Here is a 20,246-nt window from a genome sequence, read left to right as displayed (position 1 = left end):
CTTCTCTTCTAGTCCAATGTGTTTCTATAATGTAGACAAGCCTTTAAAAGATACCGAAATCAATCACTAACTGTCTTGCAAATATAACTCATCAATTCTTCAACCTTATCCTTTCAAAGACCAGTCTATTATTTTATCTCCTCTTCCTCCCAATTTATCCATTCTTTTCCTTAGGCTCTGCTTCTCATTATCTGCCCACAACGATTCTTCAACAAGAGAACATGAAAACAGCTATATTTTCTTAGGTAGGAACTTATATGTTGCTCTACTTACATCAGTATTATTTTCAGAGACTTTTAAACAGAAACGATTACCTTCATTTGTTAGGATGGGGTGGAGTGTTGGCTTACCAGCCCTCTGAAATTTCATGTCAAATTATGCATCAAAAATTACTCAGGTCAGGCACAGTGGCTCACACTTGTAATCCTAGCACTTTACGAGGCTGAGCCAGGCAGATCACTTGAGCTCAGGAGTTTGAGACCAGCCTGGGAAACATGGCAATACCCCATCTCTCCGTGAAATACAAAAACCAACCAGGCGTGATGGCATACACCTGTAGTCCAAGTTACTCAGGAAGCTGAGGCAGTAGGATGGTTTGAGCTCAGGAGGCAGAGGTTGTGGTGAGCTGAGATTGTGCCCCTGTACTCCAGGCTGGAGAACATAATGAGACCATGTCTCAGGAAAAAAAAGAAAAAAAGAAAAAAGTTAAACAGCATTAGTCCAAGAATGGGGAGGAAAAAGTGGCATTTCTCCTTATATATATTCATTTATATGTGAGATCCCAGCATATGGCCATATAAAGTGATACAGCTTTGAGAATTGTATGTTTATTTAAAGGACCCGTTTACATTAAAGTCTTGGTGATTTTGCTTTAAAACTGAATACTAGGTTTTTCTTTTTGTTTTTCCTAAATACACTACTGCTTTCACTTTAGCTCTAGAACTAGTTAAAAGGGTTTGATGTGCCAGTGTAGTTGGAAGAGTTTGTATTGGAAGACCTTTAGCAATGAATTTGGAAAATTCTGGGTTTTGCAATGTTTCTTTCCTCTGATGTCACAAAAATGTAAGCACATGCAATAATGAGGTCATTACTGATCATTGGCAGGAACTGACTATTAAAATCCCTTAACATTTTCCTGAATGATAATATTCATCAAGTACAGCAAAGTCATGGGTATAGTGAGTGCAAATGTTTATTCTGTTACTAGCATCATTTTCTACTGGCTCACAGAATTATTTGTTACTCCTTAATTTGTGGCTGCTATGGTATAATGCAAAGTGTACTAGATTTGTAGCTTATGTTGAATTTTAGTTTGTTAAGTGAGCAGGCTGATTATAAAGTCAAGCCCTAAAGATATGATATTAATGAAATGCTTTCAAACTTTACTTACATATATAAATTAATTTCACTTGAGTTATTAAATTTGTCTGTTATCTGCACTATCCAGTTCCAATTAATATACCTGTGTAGATACATTAAATACATTGCCACTAGCACAAGTTCAAGACAAGCAAAGATCATATGTCAATGTCTGGATGAGACCACATTAAATGTCCATTCTTAGCCATGCACCATATGTCAACCCCTCTGAAACAGAACAGAACCTAGGACAACAGGAAAAGATGGTGATTCCATTCCATTGTTTATGTCTTACTGCATGCTATGGAGGCTGTTGAGATCAGAAACAGACAGCATTTCTGGAAAACAAGTACCAGATTTCTGGTCTATTCTCCCTCTTTCCACCATTTGCTTCAACACTTGTTCTCCACTCATATGGATGTTACACTTGGGAATCCAAAACATAGAAAAATGTAGAAACACATATAATTTTATACATATTCCTGGTTATTACATGAGAAGTTCTGGGAGCAGTACATGCATAGGAGCATCTTTTTCATTGCTCAAATAAGGTCTTGAAACTTCGATGCACTCTTCCTAAGTCAGTGAACCATCTAAGAAAAACAAGATACATCCTCAGTTCAATAGACCAGCACAAAATTAAAGGCTGATGATCTTGATTTTACCTCTGAGAGAGGAAGGCTATTAACATGGAAACAGCTGGAATGAAGAGGCAAGTAAATTTCACCCTCCCTATCTATTGAGAAAAGCTGGACCTGAATGTATCTCTCCTTTTTTAAATAGAAAAACATAAGTTATAAGGCTTCTTCCTACCATAAGACAAGGGAAACCTTGTCTAGAACCTTCCAAGGTAGAAGTTTTGTGTACATTACTTCTATGAGAATGGGATGGAGGTTTTATAAAATATTTGCCTGGTGTACCAAAAATGAAAAGGGACATGACTTTATGAAAAAGAAGCCTCTATGAAGTAGGTTTGTGGAATCATAAAAAGAGACCCACAAAGACAGAGATGTAAAGGGGTCTGCCTTAAATAGGAAAGGAAAGCAATGAAACATATAAAGCAATGACAGAATTGAAACGTACATTGAGAGCAGAAATAAGCGGAGTTAAAAATGCACAATATCAAAGAATTAACAGGAAAATGACCAGGAAATCAGTGAAAGTCAAAATTATTATAGACATTGAGAACAGAAAAAATCTAATTACCTTAAAAATAAATGTAATAAATAATTATGGATATGAAATGCCCCATTAAACCTTACCCAAAATGACTTATGTCTACAACTGAATAGACTAATACAGTTTTCTCCAAGATAATCACAATATATCCAAACATAGACATATCATGGAATATTGCAATATTTTAAAGGTAAGCCAAAAATTAGGAACATTTATAAAGGAGGAAAAAAATCAGATAAGTTTCAGACTTCTCATGTGGAATGTCAAATGTTGAAAGACAATGGAACAATTTCAACAAGTTTCGATGGGAAATAGTTTAATCCAAGAATTTTATACACATTTAAATGATTACTTACGTGTAAAAACAACAGACATAATTTCTTATTTAGGCAAAAGTTAGGAGAATGTGCAAAGATAACAGAAATACTTTCTTGTATCACCAAACATTTAGAGAACATAAAACTAACTAATTGTTTTTTTTAAGTTTCATAACAAAACTATCCAATAATCTTCTTCAGAAGACAGAAAGATAAATCAAGATCCAGAACTCAAGGCTGGGAAAGTTTAAGAATTGCTGATAAGTACTGAAGCTATTTAGAGAAAATAGTTGTGTAAAATATTACATCATAACAACAACAATAATAAACTGAACATTGAAAACAGCAGATAAGAAAGGCAAGAAAAGTAACAGTAAAGTTCTTTGTTATACATAAAATAGAACGGCATGAAAAAATAAAGACATTACTAACAATATCATCAATACCATTTAAACTTTAAAATATAGTACAGAAGATAAAAGCTATCTTCTGTAATCTGAAGGCAAAGATTTCTAGAACTCCCCAATACCAACGTTTTTCTCTTCTTGTCAAATAATTGGATTACATTTTCTGGGCCCCATGCATCTGGACTGAGATGTGAAGGAGCAATTGGCCATCTCTGATGGTCTAGTTTTCCCATCTAAGGTAGGACTCTAAGGCCCTGGGGAATGGTGGATTCACTAGATGGAAAAAGCCTGTCTTTAACTGACACATCGGAGTTTAAAAAGGGCAACACAGTAATAGTGGGGGACTTCAACACTCCACTGACAGTACTAGACAGGTCATCAAGACAGAAGGTCCACAAAGAAACAAATGGACTTAAACTATACCCTAGAACAAATAGACTTAACAAATATTCATAAAACATTCTACCCCAAAACTGCAGAATATACATTCTATTCATTAGCACATGGAGCATTCTCCAAGATAGTCTGTACGATAAGCCACAAAACAAGTCTCAACAAATTTAAGAAATTTAAAATTACATCAAGTCCTCTTTCAGACCACAGTGGAATAAAATTGGAAATCAATTCCAATAAGAAACCTCAAAATGATGCAAATATATGGAAATTAAATAATCTGCTCCTGAATGATCATTGAGTCAACAATGAAATCAAGATGAAAAATAAAAATTCTTTGAACTGAATGATAATAATGACACAGCCTGTCAAAACTTCTTGGATACAACAAAAGCAGTGTTAAGAGGAAAGTTCATAGCCTTAAATGCCTATATCAAAAATCTGAAAGAGCACAAATATACAATCTAAGGTCACACCTCAAGGAACTAGAGAAACGAGAACAAACCAAATCCAAGCCCAGCAGAAGAAAAGAAATAACCAAGATCAAAGCAGAACTAAATGCAATTTAAACATGCAAACACACAATACAAAAGATAAATGAAATAAAGACCTGGTTCTTGGAAAATACAAACACAATTAACAGACCATTTAGGAAGATTAACCAAGAAAAGAAGAGAGAAGATCCAAATAAGCTCAATTAGAAGTAAAATAGGAGATATTTCAACTGATACCACAGAAATACAAAAGATCATTCAAGGCTACTTGAACACCTTTATGCAAATAAACTAGAAAACCTAGAGGAAATAGATAAACTCCTGGAAATATAAAACTCTCCTAGATTAAACCAGGAAGTAAGAGAAACTCTGAACAGACCAATAATAAGCAGTGAGATTGAAATGGTAATGATAAAGTTACCAACAAAAACAGTCCTGGAACAGACAGATTAACAGCTGAATTATATCAGACATTCAAAGAAGAATTGGTACCAATCATATTGACACTATTCCAAAAGATATAGAAAGAAGAAATACTCCTTACATCATTCTATGAAGCCAATATCATCCTAATACCAAAAACAGGAAAGGACATGACAAAGAAAGAAAACTACACACCAATATCCCTGATGAACATAGATGTAGAAATCCTTAACAAAACACTAGCTAACCAAATCCAACAGCAATTATCAAAAAGACAATTCACCATGATCAAGTAGGTTTCATACCAGCGATGCAGGGATGGTTTAACATATGTAAGTCAATAAATGTGATACACCACATAAACAGAATTAAAAACAAAAATCACATGATCATCTCAACTGATGCAGAGAAAGCCTTTGACAAAATCCAGCATCCCCTTATAATTAAAACCCTCAGCAAAATCAGCATAGAAAGGGCATAATTTAATGTAATGAAAGCCATCTATGACAAAACCACAGCTAACATTATACTGAATGGGGAAAAGTTGAAAGCTCTATTAGTCTATTCTCATGCTGCTGATAAAGACATACCCAAGACTGGGCAATTTACAAAAGAAATAGGTTTAATGGACTCACGCAGTTCCACATTGCTGGGGAGGCCTCAAAATCATGGTAGAAGGTGAAAGGCACATCTCACATGGTGGCAGACAAGAGGGAAACTCCCCATTATAAAACCTCTGATCCCGTCATACTTATTCACTGTCACAAGAATAGCATGGAAAAGACCCACCCCCATGATTCCATTATCTCCTGCTGGGTCTCCCCCACAACACATGGGAATTCTGCGAGCTACAATTCAAGATGAGATTTAGGTGGGGACACAACCAAAGCATATCATCCCTCCCACATCTCATGTCTTTACATTTCAAAGCCAATCCTGCCTTTCCAACAGTCTCCCACAGTCATAACTCATTTCAGCATTAACTAAAAAGTCCACAGTCCAAAGTCTCATCTAAGACAAGGCAAGTCCCTGCCACCTATGAGCCTGTAAAATCAAAAGCAAGTTAGTTACTTCCTAGAAACAATGGGGTTACAGGCATTGGGTAAATACACCTGTTCCAAATGGAGAAATGGGCCAAAACAAAATGGCTACAGGCCCCATGCAAGTCCAAAATCAAGCAGAGCAGTCAAATATTAAAGCTCCAAAATGATCTCTTTTGACTCCATGTCTCACATCCAGCTCATGCTGATGCAAGAGGTGGGTTCCCATGGTCTTGGGCAGCTCTGCCCCTGTGACTTTGCAGGGTACAGACTCCCTCCTGGCTGCTTTCACAGGATAGCATTGTCTGTGCCTTTCCAGGTGCACAGTGCAAGCTGTTAGTGGATCTACTATTCTAGGGTTTAGAGGACAGTGGCCCTCTTCTCACAGCAGCACTGGGCAGTGCCCCAGTGGGGACTGTGTGTGGAGGCACCCACCCCACATTTCCTTTCTGCGCTGCCCCCGCAGAGATTTTCCATGAATGTCTGCCCCTGCAGCAAACTTCTGTCTGGATATCCAGGTGTTTCCATACATCCTCTGAAATCTAGGTGGAGGTTCCCAAACCTCAATTCCTGACTTTTGGGCACTGGTAAGCTCAACACCGTGTGGAAGCTGCCAAGTCTTGGGGGTTGCACCCTCTGAAGCCATGGCCCAACCTCTACACTGGCCCCTTTCAGCCATGGCTGGAGCCACTGGGACACAGGGCCCAAGTCCCTAGGCTGCACACAGCATGGGAACTCTGGACCTGGCCCACAGTACCACTTTTTCCTCCTAGGCCTCTGGGCCTGTGATGGTTGCAGCTGTCATGAAGACCTCTGACATGCCCTGGAGACATTTTCCCCACTGTCTTGGGGATTAGTGTCTCATTACTTATGTAAATTATGTAAATTTCTGCAGCTGGCTTAAACTTGTTTTCAGAAAGTGGGATTTTCTTTGTTATCACATTGTCAGGCTGCAAATTTTCCAAACTTTTGTGCTCTGCTTCCTTGATAAAACTGAATGCCTTTAACAGTACCCAAGTCGACTCTTGAACACTTTGCTGCTCAGAAATTTCTTCTGCCAGATATCCTAAATCATCTCTCTCAAGTTCAAAGTTCCACAAATCTCTAGTGCAGGGTCAAAATGCTGCCAGTCTCTTTGCTAAAACATAACGAGTCACCTTTGTTCAGTTCCCAACAAATTCCTCATCTCCATCTGAGACCACCTCAGATTGAATTTCATTGTCCATATCATTATTAGCATTTTGGTCAAAGCCATTCAACAAGTCTTTAGGGAGTTCCAAACTTTCCCACATTTCCCTGTCTTCTTCTCAGTCCTCCAAACTGTTCCAACCTCTGCCTGTTATCCAATTCCAAAGTTGCTTTCACATTTTTGGGTATCTTTTCAACAGTGCCGCATTCTACTGGTACCAACTTACTGTATTAGTCTGTTCTCATGCTGCTGATAAAGACATACTGGAGATTGAGCAATTTACAAAAGAAAGGTTTAATGGACTCATAGTTCCACATGGCTGGAGAGGACTCACACTCGTGGTGGAAGGTGAAAGACACATCTCATATGGCAGTGGACAAGAAAAGAGAGCTCATACAGGGAAACTCCCTTTTATAAAACCATCAGATCTTGTTAGACTTATTCACTATCATGAGAATAGCATAGGAAAGACCCACCCCATGATTCACTTAGCTCCCACCAGGTCCCTCCCACATGTGGGCATTATGGGAACTACAATTCAGGATGAGAGTTGGGTAGGGATACAGCCAAACCATATCAAAAGCATTTCCCCTGAGAACTGGAACAGGACAAAGATGCCTACTTTCACCACTTCTATTCAACACAGTGAAGCAGAATCATTGGGGTAAACATCCAACATTCATCGTCTTGTGCGATGGAAATCAGATGCAGACACATAGTGAGTTTAAGAGTGGAGGTTCAATAGGCAAAAGAAAGAGAAAAAGAGAATAGCTGTCTCTCCTGCAGAGAGAGAAGGGCTCCCAAGTGGGTCTTCCAGTCCGCAACAAAGTGCATGGAGTTTTATAGGCTTGCTTGAGGAGGCAGTGCCTGATTTACATAGGGTCTAAAGATTGGTTGGACCAGGTGTGCCATTTATACGGTGCGCAAATAACCTGGCCACCCCATCCTAATCTTTTATTATGCAGTTGTGTTCCCTACCTGGCCAGTGCCATGTTGTCTGTTCCTTATTGCACATGTGGTTGACAAAGAAAAGGGCAAATGGAGCCACTATATTCAACATGCCTAGCCCCAGGTAGCCTTTTTCTATTGGCGCAGCTGCTGGCATTCACCCATGCAAACTTCTAGCTTGCTTATCTATGTCTGCAGCTCAACTTATCAGGTTGCTCTTTGTTAAAAAAGAAATAATTTAGGGGCTGCTTTTCATTAAAAGGAAAACCTTACTGAGGACTCTCTTACCCTCACTATGTGCCTAAATAATTTCTATTTAACTCCTATATCAATAGTACTGTAAGTCCTAACCAAAGCAATCAGACAAGCGAAAGAAATAAAGGGCATCCAAATCAGTAAAGAGGAAGTCAAACTGGTGGGAGGTGACTGGATCATAGGGGTGGTTTCCGCAACACTGTTCTCATGATAGTGAATGAGTTCTTGCAAGATCTGATGGTTTTGTAAGTGTTTGACAGTTCCTCCTATGGGTGCCTTCTCTCTCTCACCTATCTCGCCTGTCTCTTCTTCCCCTTCTGCCCTGATTGTAAGTTTCCTGAGGACTTCCCAGCCATGCAGAACTGTAATTAAATCTTTTTCCTTTATAAATTATTCAGTGTCGTGTATTTCCATATAGCAATGTGAGAACAAACTATTACAATCTCACTGAGCTGAAAGCTATTAGATGTTATTTTTAGTTGCAGTCTCCAATGCTTGGTCAGAAATTTGATCTTAGATGGAGCAAATTCTCAAATGTAGAACAGGCTCCTCTCCTTTATAATGAATTCCCAAACAATTTTAAGAGTAGTTAGATATGTAGTAGTCTGCTCAGGTTGCCTTAAGAAAATACTATAGGCTGGTGGCTTGAACAACAGAAACTTACTTCTCACAATTTGGAGGCTAGAGGTTCGTGATCAAGGTGCCAGCAAATTTGGTTTCCACTGAGGGCTCTTTCCCTGGCTTCTGGAGAGCTACTTTCTAGCTGCTGAGTTTTCTCATGGCCTTTCCTCTGTGATCAGAGAAAGGGAGAGAAGAGGTTGGGGGAGAGACAGAGAGAAAGAGCAAGCGAGCCTGTGTGTTAACTTCTGAAATCAAGGTCCCATTCTTATAATCTCATTTAACTTTAATTACAGTTGACCTTTGAACAACACAACAACACAGGTGTGAACTGCTTGGGTCCATTTATAAGGGGACTTTTTTCAACCAAACGAGAATTGAAAATACAGTATTCTCGGCCGGCACAGTGGCTCTCACCTGTAATTCCAGCACTTTGGGAGGCTGAGGCGGGCGGATCACATAGTCAGGAGATTGAGACCATCCTGGCTAACATGGTGAAACCCAGACACTACTAAAAATACAAAAAAGTAGCGGGGCGTGGTGGCACGTGCCTGTAGTCCCAGCTACTTGGGAGGCTGAGGCAGGAGAATTGCTTGAACCCAGGAGGCAGAGGTTGCAGTGAGCCGAGATCAGACCACTGCACTCCAGCCTGGGTGACAGAGTGAGACTCGATCTTCAAAATAAATAAATAAATAAATAGTATTCTCCCATGCAAAACCTGTGTAGAGGGCCTGACTTTTCACATACATGGATTCTGCACAGCTGATTGCTGGACTTGAGTATGCACAGCTTTGGTATACTCAGCAGGCAGTCCTGGAACCAATCCCCTGCATATACTAAGGGATGACTGTATTTCTTTAGAAGCCCCATCTCCAAACACAGCTACACTGAGAATTAGGGCTTTAGTCCATAACAGAGGGACTAGTTGAAAGTTATCCTGCAACAGCAATTAGATTATGCTTCTTACATGGCCTTAAATTATTGCCATGGTTCCCAGCAAAGGGGGCTCAGGGTTTATACACTACCAAACCTCATGTGAACCCCAATGTACTAGTTTTGGATGATGAGGCCTAGTTGGAGGTGTTTGGTTCATGGGGCCAGATTCTCATGAATCGCTTGGTGTCTTGCTCTGGAAAGGCTGGGTTAGTTTTTGAGGAAATGAATTAGTTCCCTTAAGAGTGGGTTTTTAGAAAGCCAGGGCATCCCTTGGATTTTGCATCTTTGCACATGGTCACTCACCTTTTGACCTTCTCTGTTATGTTTTGATGCATCACAAAAGCCCTCACCAGAAACCAAGTACATAGTACAGTCATGCTTCTTGTGCAGTCTGCAGAATCATGAGCTAAGCAAAACTCTTTTCCTCATTAACTTTGCAGCCTCAGGTATTCTGTTACAGCAACACAGACTAAGACAATTATCAATGTCACTCATGTCTGCTAGATATTTTTTTCAGCAAACTATGGTACATGAACTAACTCTGGCCTTTGGCTTAGTATGACCCACCCCGTGAAAGGTAAGAATGGTTTCTACATTTATGTGGTTGGGGGAAAAATCAAAAGAAAAAAAAGTATTTCATGACATGTGAAATTTATTAGGTTGGTGCAAAGTAGTTGTGGTTTTCGTCATTACTTCAATGGCAAAAACCACAATTACTTTTGTGCCAACCTAATATATGAAAATCAAATCTCAATGTCCAAAATAAAGTTTTATTGGAACATGGCCATGCTTATTTAAAAATCAGAATCATCTTATTGCTGTTTATGTGCTCCAGTGGCAAATTTGAGTTAAGACAGAGATACTGTGGGCTTCAAAGTCTAACATTATATATGACACTTTACAAAAAAGTTTGTGGTACTGATTCAGATCAATTATAGTAAATCATGTCATTTATTAGATCTCTTAATTTATTTGTCTAGGACTAAATTCTTCAGACATCTCACATTAGCAGGCTCATTTTGGAAGGTAATTTTGCTCAAATGTAAAAACCTGGAGGGACCTTGTTAAGCTGATTTTATGATGGAAGGCTTGATCTTGCTCACAGATTATCCAAATTAGAGTTCAATTTTCCAAGTTCTATGGTGCAGGGCTCTGTGTCACCAACTAAATAGTTCTTAGAAAATTTGAGCTTATCAAAACTGCTTCTTGAGAAAATTCTTTACTCTGCCTGAGGGTACCACTGCTGACAAGAAGTGGAAAGATTATCTTCTTGGGTAATAATCCTTTGAGTCAGCCTCCTTAGTTTTCTGAGCAACATATCTCTTGTCTTCTCTCTAGTTTACGCATCTGTCAAAACAAAACACCTGCACTTTAGAAACTCCAGCGCTCCTTTAGTCTCTCATGGTGTTCCAGCTTCTATCAGGGGCCTGCCAGAGAAAACTGTATTTAAAGGAGATGGTATAATAGATGTATTAATTATTCATCATTTTATATTTAGTTACAAAAACAGGATAGCTAATTTCTACTTTTAAAGTAAATTGATATGGGCAAACAGGGAATGAGTTAGTTAGTGAAACTGGTGAAACCTAAAATCTCCAAAATACAATAGCTTAAATAAAATCCATGTTAATTTGTATCTCATGTAATAGCTTCAAAGTGATTGAAACAGACTGTGCTCCATGTGGTCACTTAACAACCCAGGTTCTTTTTCTCTTATGTGGATTTTGGATCTCTTTGGGTGTTGTACAAGACTACATAGCTGAAACTGAGACCATGATCATGTCCAAATTCCAGTCCAGGGGAAGGGCTAAAAGAGAACAAGTAGGCACACACTCAATGTTTCCTGGCTAATAAAACACCCAAAAAGACGCACATTGTCTTTCACTTTCTATCGACACAAACACATTCTACTGGTATTTCACCTGGCCATGACTAATTGCAAGGGAGGTTAGTAAATGCAGTTTCTAGATAAGGGACAAGGCTACCACTAAAAGAAAAAGGGGAGAATGGATGCCATGCAATAGTTAGTAGCTTTCACTTTTTTTTTTTTTTGAGACAGAGTCTCACTCTATCGCCAGGCTGGAGTGCAGTGGCACAATCTCAGCTCACTGCAACCTCTGCCTCCTGGGTACAAGCGATTCTCCTGCCTCAGCCTCCCAAGTAGCTGGGACTACAGGCACACACCACCACTCCCAGCTACTTTTTGTATTTTTGGTAGAGACGGGGTTTCACCATGTTGGCCAGGATGGTCTCGATCTCCTGACCTCATGATCTGCACCCCTCGGCCTCCCAAAGTGCTGGGATTACAGGCATGAGCCACGGTGCCCAGCCTAAGTTTTCAACATTTTAACTAGATTTTTAAATTTCTATCTTTTAGCCAAGTCAAGTAATTATAAAATAATATATATTCTTTATACATCTTCAACTCACTGTAGAAATGCTTTTATCTGAATAGCCTTGCAAAATCAACTTCCAAGCTTTTACTAGACATGACTTCCCCTTTTATACATTTTATAAAATGTTATTGAAAGGACCATGCACATTTTAGAAATAGAATAATGCTTTATACAAATATTAGGTGATTACAAATTGTTAAACCTATATTATTTCATTTAGCCCTTAATATATTTTAGGGCAGTTATTCTTATTATCCTCATATTTCAGATTAGAAAACTGGAACTCAGGTTAAGTTCTAGGTCATAGCGCCAAAACATATTGGAACTGGGATTCAAATTTAAGTATCCCTGATCCCAAAGCCTATTTTAAAATTATTTATTCATATGACTGCATACAGTGTTGGCTGTTGTCATTTTTATAATTATAAGAATTTGAACACTGAGTATAGATGGAATCACCAACAGGAGAATAGGAGTATGACAGGAAGACTCAGGAAAGAACTTTGAGAAACATCTTTATTTAGGGATGAGAAGAAGTAGTTGGTGAGAAGAGGGGAGTAATGATTATTGGGGAAGAATTATAGTCAGTAAGGGATCATTCACAGTACTGGATACAAGAGGAAGACAGTAGGATGGCACTGAGAAGAGAGTTTTGAAACGGGTCATTAGGTGATAACTAATGACTTTAAGAAAACCATGTAGAGTACAAGAGAAGAGAGACAGATTACAACAGGTGCACAAGTGACTGAGAAAGAAGACAATGGAAAAGTCAGATGTGGTCTCTTCTATTTGATAATTAAAGTGATGGAAAAGAGAACAGAGGAACAAGATGAGGCAACAATGGTAGGTGCTTTTTAGAAGAGATGAGATTCGGAATTAGTTACAGATATTGCCACCTTAATCAGATAACTTCAGGCAAAGTCAGATATTCTTCTAGCTATCAAACCTGGTAGTTTCTGATTAAGAGATTAGGATGAGACAAATGCTTTTTCTGTGGTTTTAAACTTGCTCTCTTAATGATGATGTCCTCATGCTTTATGAATTTTCCAGAGAGTTCACTGAGTGCTCAGGACAGAGGAAGTGATAAATGTATCTGTAAGGAAGGAAGGAAAATAGGAAGAAAGAGAGAGAGAGAAGGTAGAAGAAAAGAAATAAGACAAATGGCTGGGCATGGTCACTTATGGCTGTAATTCGAGCACTTTGGGAGGCTGAGGAGGGAGGATCACTTGAGCCCATTAGTTCCAGACTAGCCTAAGCAACATAGGGGAGAACCCGTCTCTACAAAAACATTTTTAAAAAGGAAATAGAGAAAGAGAGAAGATGGAAAAAAGAGGAGGGAGAGAGCAAGACCAGGAGGATTATATGGTACAAGATATGAATATCTGAAGGTTGCGGTGAGCTCTTGACAGACAGTAAAGTGTACAATATTTGGATGATTTTTCATTTCCTCTTTTACAAAGCATTGCCCTCTCACTCCCTGCAGTGTTTTACTGCTTTTTTCTGGCCACCACTGACTTCCTTAGTGAATCAGCTTCAGAGGAGGCACTATCTCTCCACTGTACTCCCTTTGGTGGGCATTTTCTTATTTTACCTTCTATTTTAGACTGAGCAGTCAAAACGAAAAAGATCCTATTAAATCCTTCTTGTTAAAGTGCTAGTGATTGTTAAGCCTAAATGCATAAGAAACAGAAAATTTGATACCTGAGTCCTAAATTTGAATTTGGGAACTGGTACTTTCTATCTATAATTTTTGGTAAGTTACTAAGGGCCAGTTTCTATCTCATTGTGCTTCTCTGAGGATTGTATAAATAATTTAAGTAAGGTATTTTTCTTCCTACAAAACCTGTGATTTTTCAAAATTACAATATAATTTATCTTTGGCGTATTTTATTTAGGGCAAAATATTTTGTATTATCATATAAAGCAGGGATAAATACCTCCTGTCTATTGGGACCAGGAAAATGGGGACTGGGTCAGATTTTTAGGGCATGATCTGTCTAAAAGGGCAGCCAGTTCCAGCTGATAATTTCCTTCCAGAAATGTGGGTATTGTTTCACCCCATCATTTGACTTGTCAAGTGAATTCCCAAATCATCTTTATGTATAATTCTTAAATATTTGCAAATATTATTTTTTCAAATATTGTAGGCAAAACAGTATCTGGAAGCTGGAGGAGGAAGGAAATATGGCCTCCGTGTTGCCAGTTTGTGACATCTGCCTTCCAAAAATGAACTGAAGTAACACAAGGATGCTTTTATCTCACATATCATGTATGTGATACTAATGTTTAAAACTGGCCCTTCAAAAGTTTTTAATAACTTATGCATGTCAATCTATGATTGATAAAAATTTACCGGAAACATTTTGTTACCAAAATCATGTGTACATGGGGAGGGTCATAATAGAGAAAGATCATGCTTTTAAAAATATATATGTATTTTTTGGAAGGTAATTTTTAATAAGCAAATATTTGTAAATTTAAAACATGATTTTCCACTGCAAAATATTTTCAATCTATAGTTTGTTGCCTTTGAGTGTATTAGACTGTATGCCATGTTTTTCCTATCCAATCAAGACAACAATTTAAAATTAAGATTGCAAAAAATAGGCGACCTTTCACAGAGGATTGACTAGTTAATTTACTTAAGATAGCAAGTTGCACAAAAGAAGAAAATGATAATGCAACAAGCTTTCGCAAGACTGACCCTCTTCTGAGAGTTAACCTTTGTGCTCACAAATAGTTATCTGAAAAATTTCCAAGGTATGAATGGAAATAACAGCAGATTGCATTACCTACATCCCGAAGGTCAGAGGTTCAGATTACCAAGGTAATGAAACTTCAGTGAGCTGCTTCAGATCTATTAGGTTTGTCAGTTTTTATAAGCACGCTTACTTCAGGAATGCAATTATAACATAAAGACCTATATTGGTGGAAATTCACCAGCCGGATCTTAACAGAAGTATTCAAATGTCAGATGATGGGGGAGAGCCTACCTTTATGAGCAGGCTTTTAAGATGAATCAGTTAGTGAGGTGGAGTAGAGAGAAGAGGGAGATGAATGGAACTATACCTTAAAACACATCCCCAGATAAAAAATTTTGTATTTTTCCCAGAGGTGTTTCAGAGGGTAACCATAAGCATCAATTAACTTATATTATTCCATTAAAAATGGTTTAAGAGATCCCAATGCAAGTGTCACAGATCATTAGAAATCTGCAGCCTTATAAAAACCCAAGAATGATAGTTTTTTTGTGTATGTGAAAATGGATTATTTTGTGGAAACACAGATAAATGTAACCTACTAATTTAATCTACAATTGATATCTTCTATTCTGGCTTTATCTCACAATTGATATCACTCAGGTATCCTAAATGGAGCATCTCTCTTCTTAAGCTGTAACCAAACTCAAGGCTGGATCAAAATCATTTGGTTATATTAGCCAAACAGTAGTGATTTTTGTCTTTTTATATCACCAATAGATGATTGCCCCAGTGAGCAGAGTGTTCTTTCATAAATACAATGTGTTAACTGGGTCTTTCCTGATCATATATTTCTCAATATTTGATATTATTCTAACAAGTTTTGATTAAACTGCTTGCCAGATCTCAAGTTATACCTATAAGAATGATTTAATACATATTCTCATGGTAGATTCAGAGTTTTTTTTTTTTTTTTTCTGATTGCCATAAGGGATCATCACAAATTAACAGATCACAACAAATTAACATGTTAATATGACCCTACTGACCAAGTAACTGTAAAATTTCAGTTACTGTGGTTTCTAAAGTTGCAGGAACAGATTAGATCACTCTGTGAACTCCTCCAAATGTCTGTTAAAAAAGTGTTCCCAGCAGGTCCAGGGTCGACTCTGCATTATTTAACTGGATCCAGTGGTGATGTCTAGGCTTTCTTTTACTGGATCAAGCTGGAATTCTGTCCATAGCCAGTCTGAAGATGATCCACTGGGAAGAATCTGTTCCATTATTGCAATCCAATTAAATGGTTCTTGCTAATGAGCGGTGAGTTACAAGATATTAGGGCAGAGCTCTCTGAAGGAAGGTGAACAATAGCACACTGTATCCAATTAATACATGGACATGTCTATTACAGCTGACTGGTATGATAGAAATTACATTGTTCATGCAAAGGAAATGACAGAGGGAGAGCAGGGGGTCCAAAAAGAATGTTAAAGTAGGAGAGAGTTTGCCTCTCAAGAATGGCACAGGGGCTTCAGGGTTTTAGTTTTAATGTGTCCATTTTTAATTTATTTGGGTACTAATAAAAATGGCCCTTCTAAAGTTTTCAATGACTTAGCCCTGTCAATCTGTGATTGGTAAAAATTTACCAGTAACACTTCACTATCAAAATGATGTGTACATGGGGGAGGGTCATAGTAAAGAAAGAATATGCTTTTAAAAATCCACAAAGTGTTAACATGGGTATGAGAAGCTTACGTACTTGGTTTAGCCCACCTCACGTCGATGGCTGTGTGGTTAAGGACACTCGCAGTGAGATTGGCTCCTCTCTCTGGAAGACCAGCTAACGTCGTCACAGTCACTTCTTGGCTCGGTGTAAAACCCACACTGTTGTGTACGAAGAGCATATATTCATAGGTTGTAAACCTAAAATGTTGTTTTGTTAAAAAAAAAAGTATATGAATTTCTACTTAACAAAAATTCAAACAAATAATTTCCTTTCTCTTCACAAAATACAGGATTTCCTTCCATCCCTCCACCAAATACTGTTTTCTTTTCCTTCCTAGAAAATACATTATTTTATTTTCCCTTCTTACACAACACATATCGTTAACTTCTTGACTTGCCAGTCTTAACCAAAGCATCAGGGAAATAGTTTATTAGGAATGCTGAATAAATATTGGTATTGAAAACAAATGTGGTTTATCATTTTCTTTTTCTTATTGTTTTCAGAAGTGGTGAGGATTACAGCTCAATTCAAGATGCAATTACAAATCAGGCAACCTGCCAGCTTTCTATCTGAATTTGATCCAGAGAGTTTTATGCTCTTCTTTTTGGAAACTCATCCATTTTCAAATATCAGAATCCCTCATCACCATTTTCTTCCTATACCTATGCTTCCTTCCCATAATCTCATTGCAGACAGATAAACCCCTAAATTAAATTGTAACTGTGACCAAAGTGTACAACATTCTCCCGCTGAGAGTTCTGCTACAGTGAGCTGTATTTTGCCACAGTGTGAACATATTTACTTGAGTCAATACAGTGGAAACTGAATCTTACTTTGCAGAAGGCAAAAACTGACATGATGATGTGATATGAGGAGGACTTTCCAAGTAATTTATTAAATTGACGATAAAGCCACCATTTTTTTAAACCAATTTTGGGCAGAAGACCATCAGGCTTCCTTTGTTTGCTGCAGAAATGCCTGTTTAAGAAAATGCTATAAACAGACACAGTTGGGCTATGAGTGGACAATAGCTTAGATTGAGATACTTGCTTAAATATGTAGTGCAACACACGACCATCCCAGAGGCATCGTGTCCTGGATGAGCAAACACTCGCCTCAGATCATTACCTAATTTGGGTTTATTAGATGATCAAGGATACCTCATCTCTAATGCAAGGCCCATAGTATTTGTCTCAGTATGTCCCAATCTTTGCTGTGACGATGCAAAGGTGGTGGGGTGTGGGTGGGTAGGTGCCATTTGCAGGATTGTGCTAAATAGTTTGACCAAAATTATATCAGGATCCTCAGAGCACTTCGCTCCCACCTAGGTAGAAGAAATCTGCTTGACTCATCCTGTTTCTTACTCATAGCCCAAAGATATGTTTGTAGGTTTCTGCCTGAGCCACACTGAAGGATGTTGCTCTATTGTAATTACAGGTAAAACTTAGTGACTTTTTGAGGCTATTATCTATTTCTCCTAAGTAAGTGCTTGCATCAGATTTTCTACACTTCCCTGCTTTACCATCTCTTCTCAGGTGTTTATTACCTCTTTTATTTCTGCTTTGTCTGCTGCAGTGGGTTGAATTGTATATTACAAAAAGATATTTTCAAGTCCAAACCCCTGGTCCCTGTGAACGTGACCTTATTGGGAGCTAGGGTTTTTGCAGATGTAATCAAGTTAAGATGAGGTCACATTGGATTAGGGAGGACCATAAATTCAAAGATGATGTCTTTGGAAGAAAAAAGAGAGGGACATTTTATAGACACATGGATACACACAGGGAGGTGATGGCCATGTAAAAACAGAAACAGAAATTGGAGTTATGCTGTCACAAGCCAAGGATTTCCTAGGGCTACCAGAAGTTAGAAGAGGCAAGAAAGGGTTCTTCTATAGAGTTTTGGAAGGGAGTCTGGCCCAGAGGACAAATTGGTTTGCAACTTCTTATATCCAGACCTGTGAGAGAATAAATTTCTGTTGTTTAAAGTCACCCAGGATGTGGTATTTTGTTACTGCAGCCCTGGAAAATGAATACATATGCTTTTTAGCAAGTGCTAAATAGTCCAAATGATCCAGACAACTAAAAAATAATAATAGTTACTTAATAGCTGTCAGGCATTTTCTATAGATATTAACCCATTCATTCCTCACAAAACTCTATAAGGTGCCATTATAATACCTATTTTGAAAATAAAATAAACAAGGCTCAAAGAGATAAATAACTCATCCAAGTCATTGAGATAATAAGTAGGAGGACTAAGATTCAAATATAGGCAGTCTGATTTCAGAGCTTGCTCTTTTAACCATGATGCTAAACTGCCAACATAATAGTGATGATAATAATAATAGTAATAATAACAATTAGAATGATAATCTGTTCTGTCCATACTTGGATGATGTCATATCACTAGGGCTTGACCTTTGTATTATTTTTCTAGCAGAGGGAATAGATTTTTTCTTGCACATTCAAACAGTCTGGCCAAATTTCCTTTGCAACCAATAGAATGAATATGAAGGATGGTGAGCCGGGGTTAAGAGGGTAGCAAGCCTATGACAATGGAATGAAATGAAGCTAATGGCTCACAAGGGAATTGAACCAGTGACCTTGGCTTCATTAGCTCTCTCCCTGGGTAAAATACTTATAATTATATTTTACTTCATAAAATGACTTAAAAGAAACGTAGCTAGAGTCTGGATACCTAGTCTCCTCTCCTATAATATGTAAATTTTTCTTCCACATGTCTATGTTATTATACAATTAATAATCTTTATGGATTTAAAGTGATACCATGTTTCTGGCTCTTTTCTACATGTGGAATTAACAATATCAAGTGGCACTAAAAGGGTTGATTGTAAATAAATTCTATAGGGTTTTAGTTCTTACAATACTTTAAGAGATTTCACCGTAATTTAGGTACGGCAAAATATACAATTTACATCTACAAAACTCAGGTCACATGTCTGTTTTCAAAGAGGTTCTAAAATTTTACAGTAAGAGATGGCTTTAGAGTTTATCTGCTTCAAATAACAAAGTGTCTGCTACTTTTTCACAACTAGTTAATAGGGTTAGCTGGACATAGGGTTTCTTCATTTCCAATATTCCACTATTTCCACTTTTTAAAAAAATGTAATTGGGAAATGAGTAGATATTTCACTTGATGCCGTACATTGGTCTTTTGTACTTTCTTTAACTTTCATTGTTAAGTTAAATTTTTAAGGAAACAAGATTTTTTTTTTTTTCTTTTCTTTTCTTTTTTTTTTTTGAGACAGAGTCTTGCTCTGTCCCCCAGGCTGGAGTGCAGTGGCCGGATCTCAGCTCACTGCAAGCTCCGCCTCCCGGGTTCACGCCATTCTCCTGCCTCAGCCTCCCGAGTAGCTGGGACTACAGGCGCCCGCCACCTTGCCCAGCTATTTTTTTGTTTTGTTTTATTTTGGTAGAGATGGGGTTTCGTCGTGTTAGCCAGGTTGGTCTCCATCTCCTGACCTTGTGATCTGCCCGCCTTGGCCTCCCAAACTGCTGGGATTACAGGCGTGAGCACCGCGCCCGGCCGAGGAAACAAGATCTTGAATTCTCTTAAACGCTGAAAGATACTGTTTTCATTTCGTCTGAATTCCAGTCTGTATTTAGTAAGAATATATACCTATGACTTGTCTACGTATATATATTGATTCACATTTCACCACTTCATATCAAAAAAGAATGTATTAGTTAGCTTGAAGTGGTTTTCCATTCACTCTATGTATATCATTTTTCAAATGGACTTACGTGTTGATTGTTGACATTAAATGAGACATTCCATTTAACAAATGATAAAATAATACATTTTAAAACAAAAATGCTAGATCAGTTAACATCATATACTCATGAC

General features: G+C 38.0%; 1 protein-coding gene across 1 annotated transcript in view; it reads right to left on the bottom strand.

Moving 5' to 3' along the window:
- The window catches only part of USH2A (usherin), an 825,608-nt gene that overhangs the window by 229,891 nt on the left and 575,471 nt on the right, over positions 1–20,246 (bottom strand). The window contains exon 43 of the mRNA XM_030936493.1: positions 16,413–16,576. Coding sequence (XP_030792353.1) covers positions 16,413–16,576 — 164 coding nt within the window. The remainder of the gene's footprint in view (positions 1–16,412; positions 16,577–20,246) is intronic.

The sequence above is a fragment of the Rhinopithecus roxellana genome, chromosome 8 (assembly GCF_007565055.1).
Source record: "Rhinopithecus roxellana isolate Shanxi Qingling chromosome 8, ASM756505v1, whole genome shotgun sequence".
Taxonomy (NCBI): domain Eukaryota; kingdom Metazoa; phylum Chordata; class Mammalia; order Primates; family Cercopithecidae; genus Rhinopithecus; species Rhinopithecus roxellana.
Note: the sequence above shows the minus strand (reverse complement) of the source record. Positions and strands in the feature narration are given on the sequence as shown.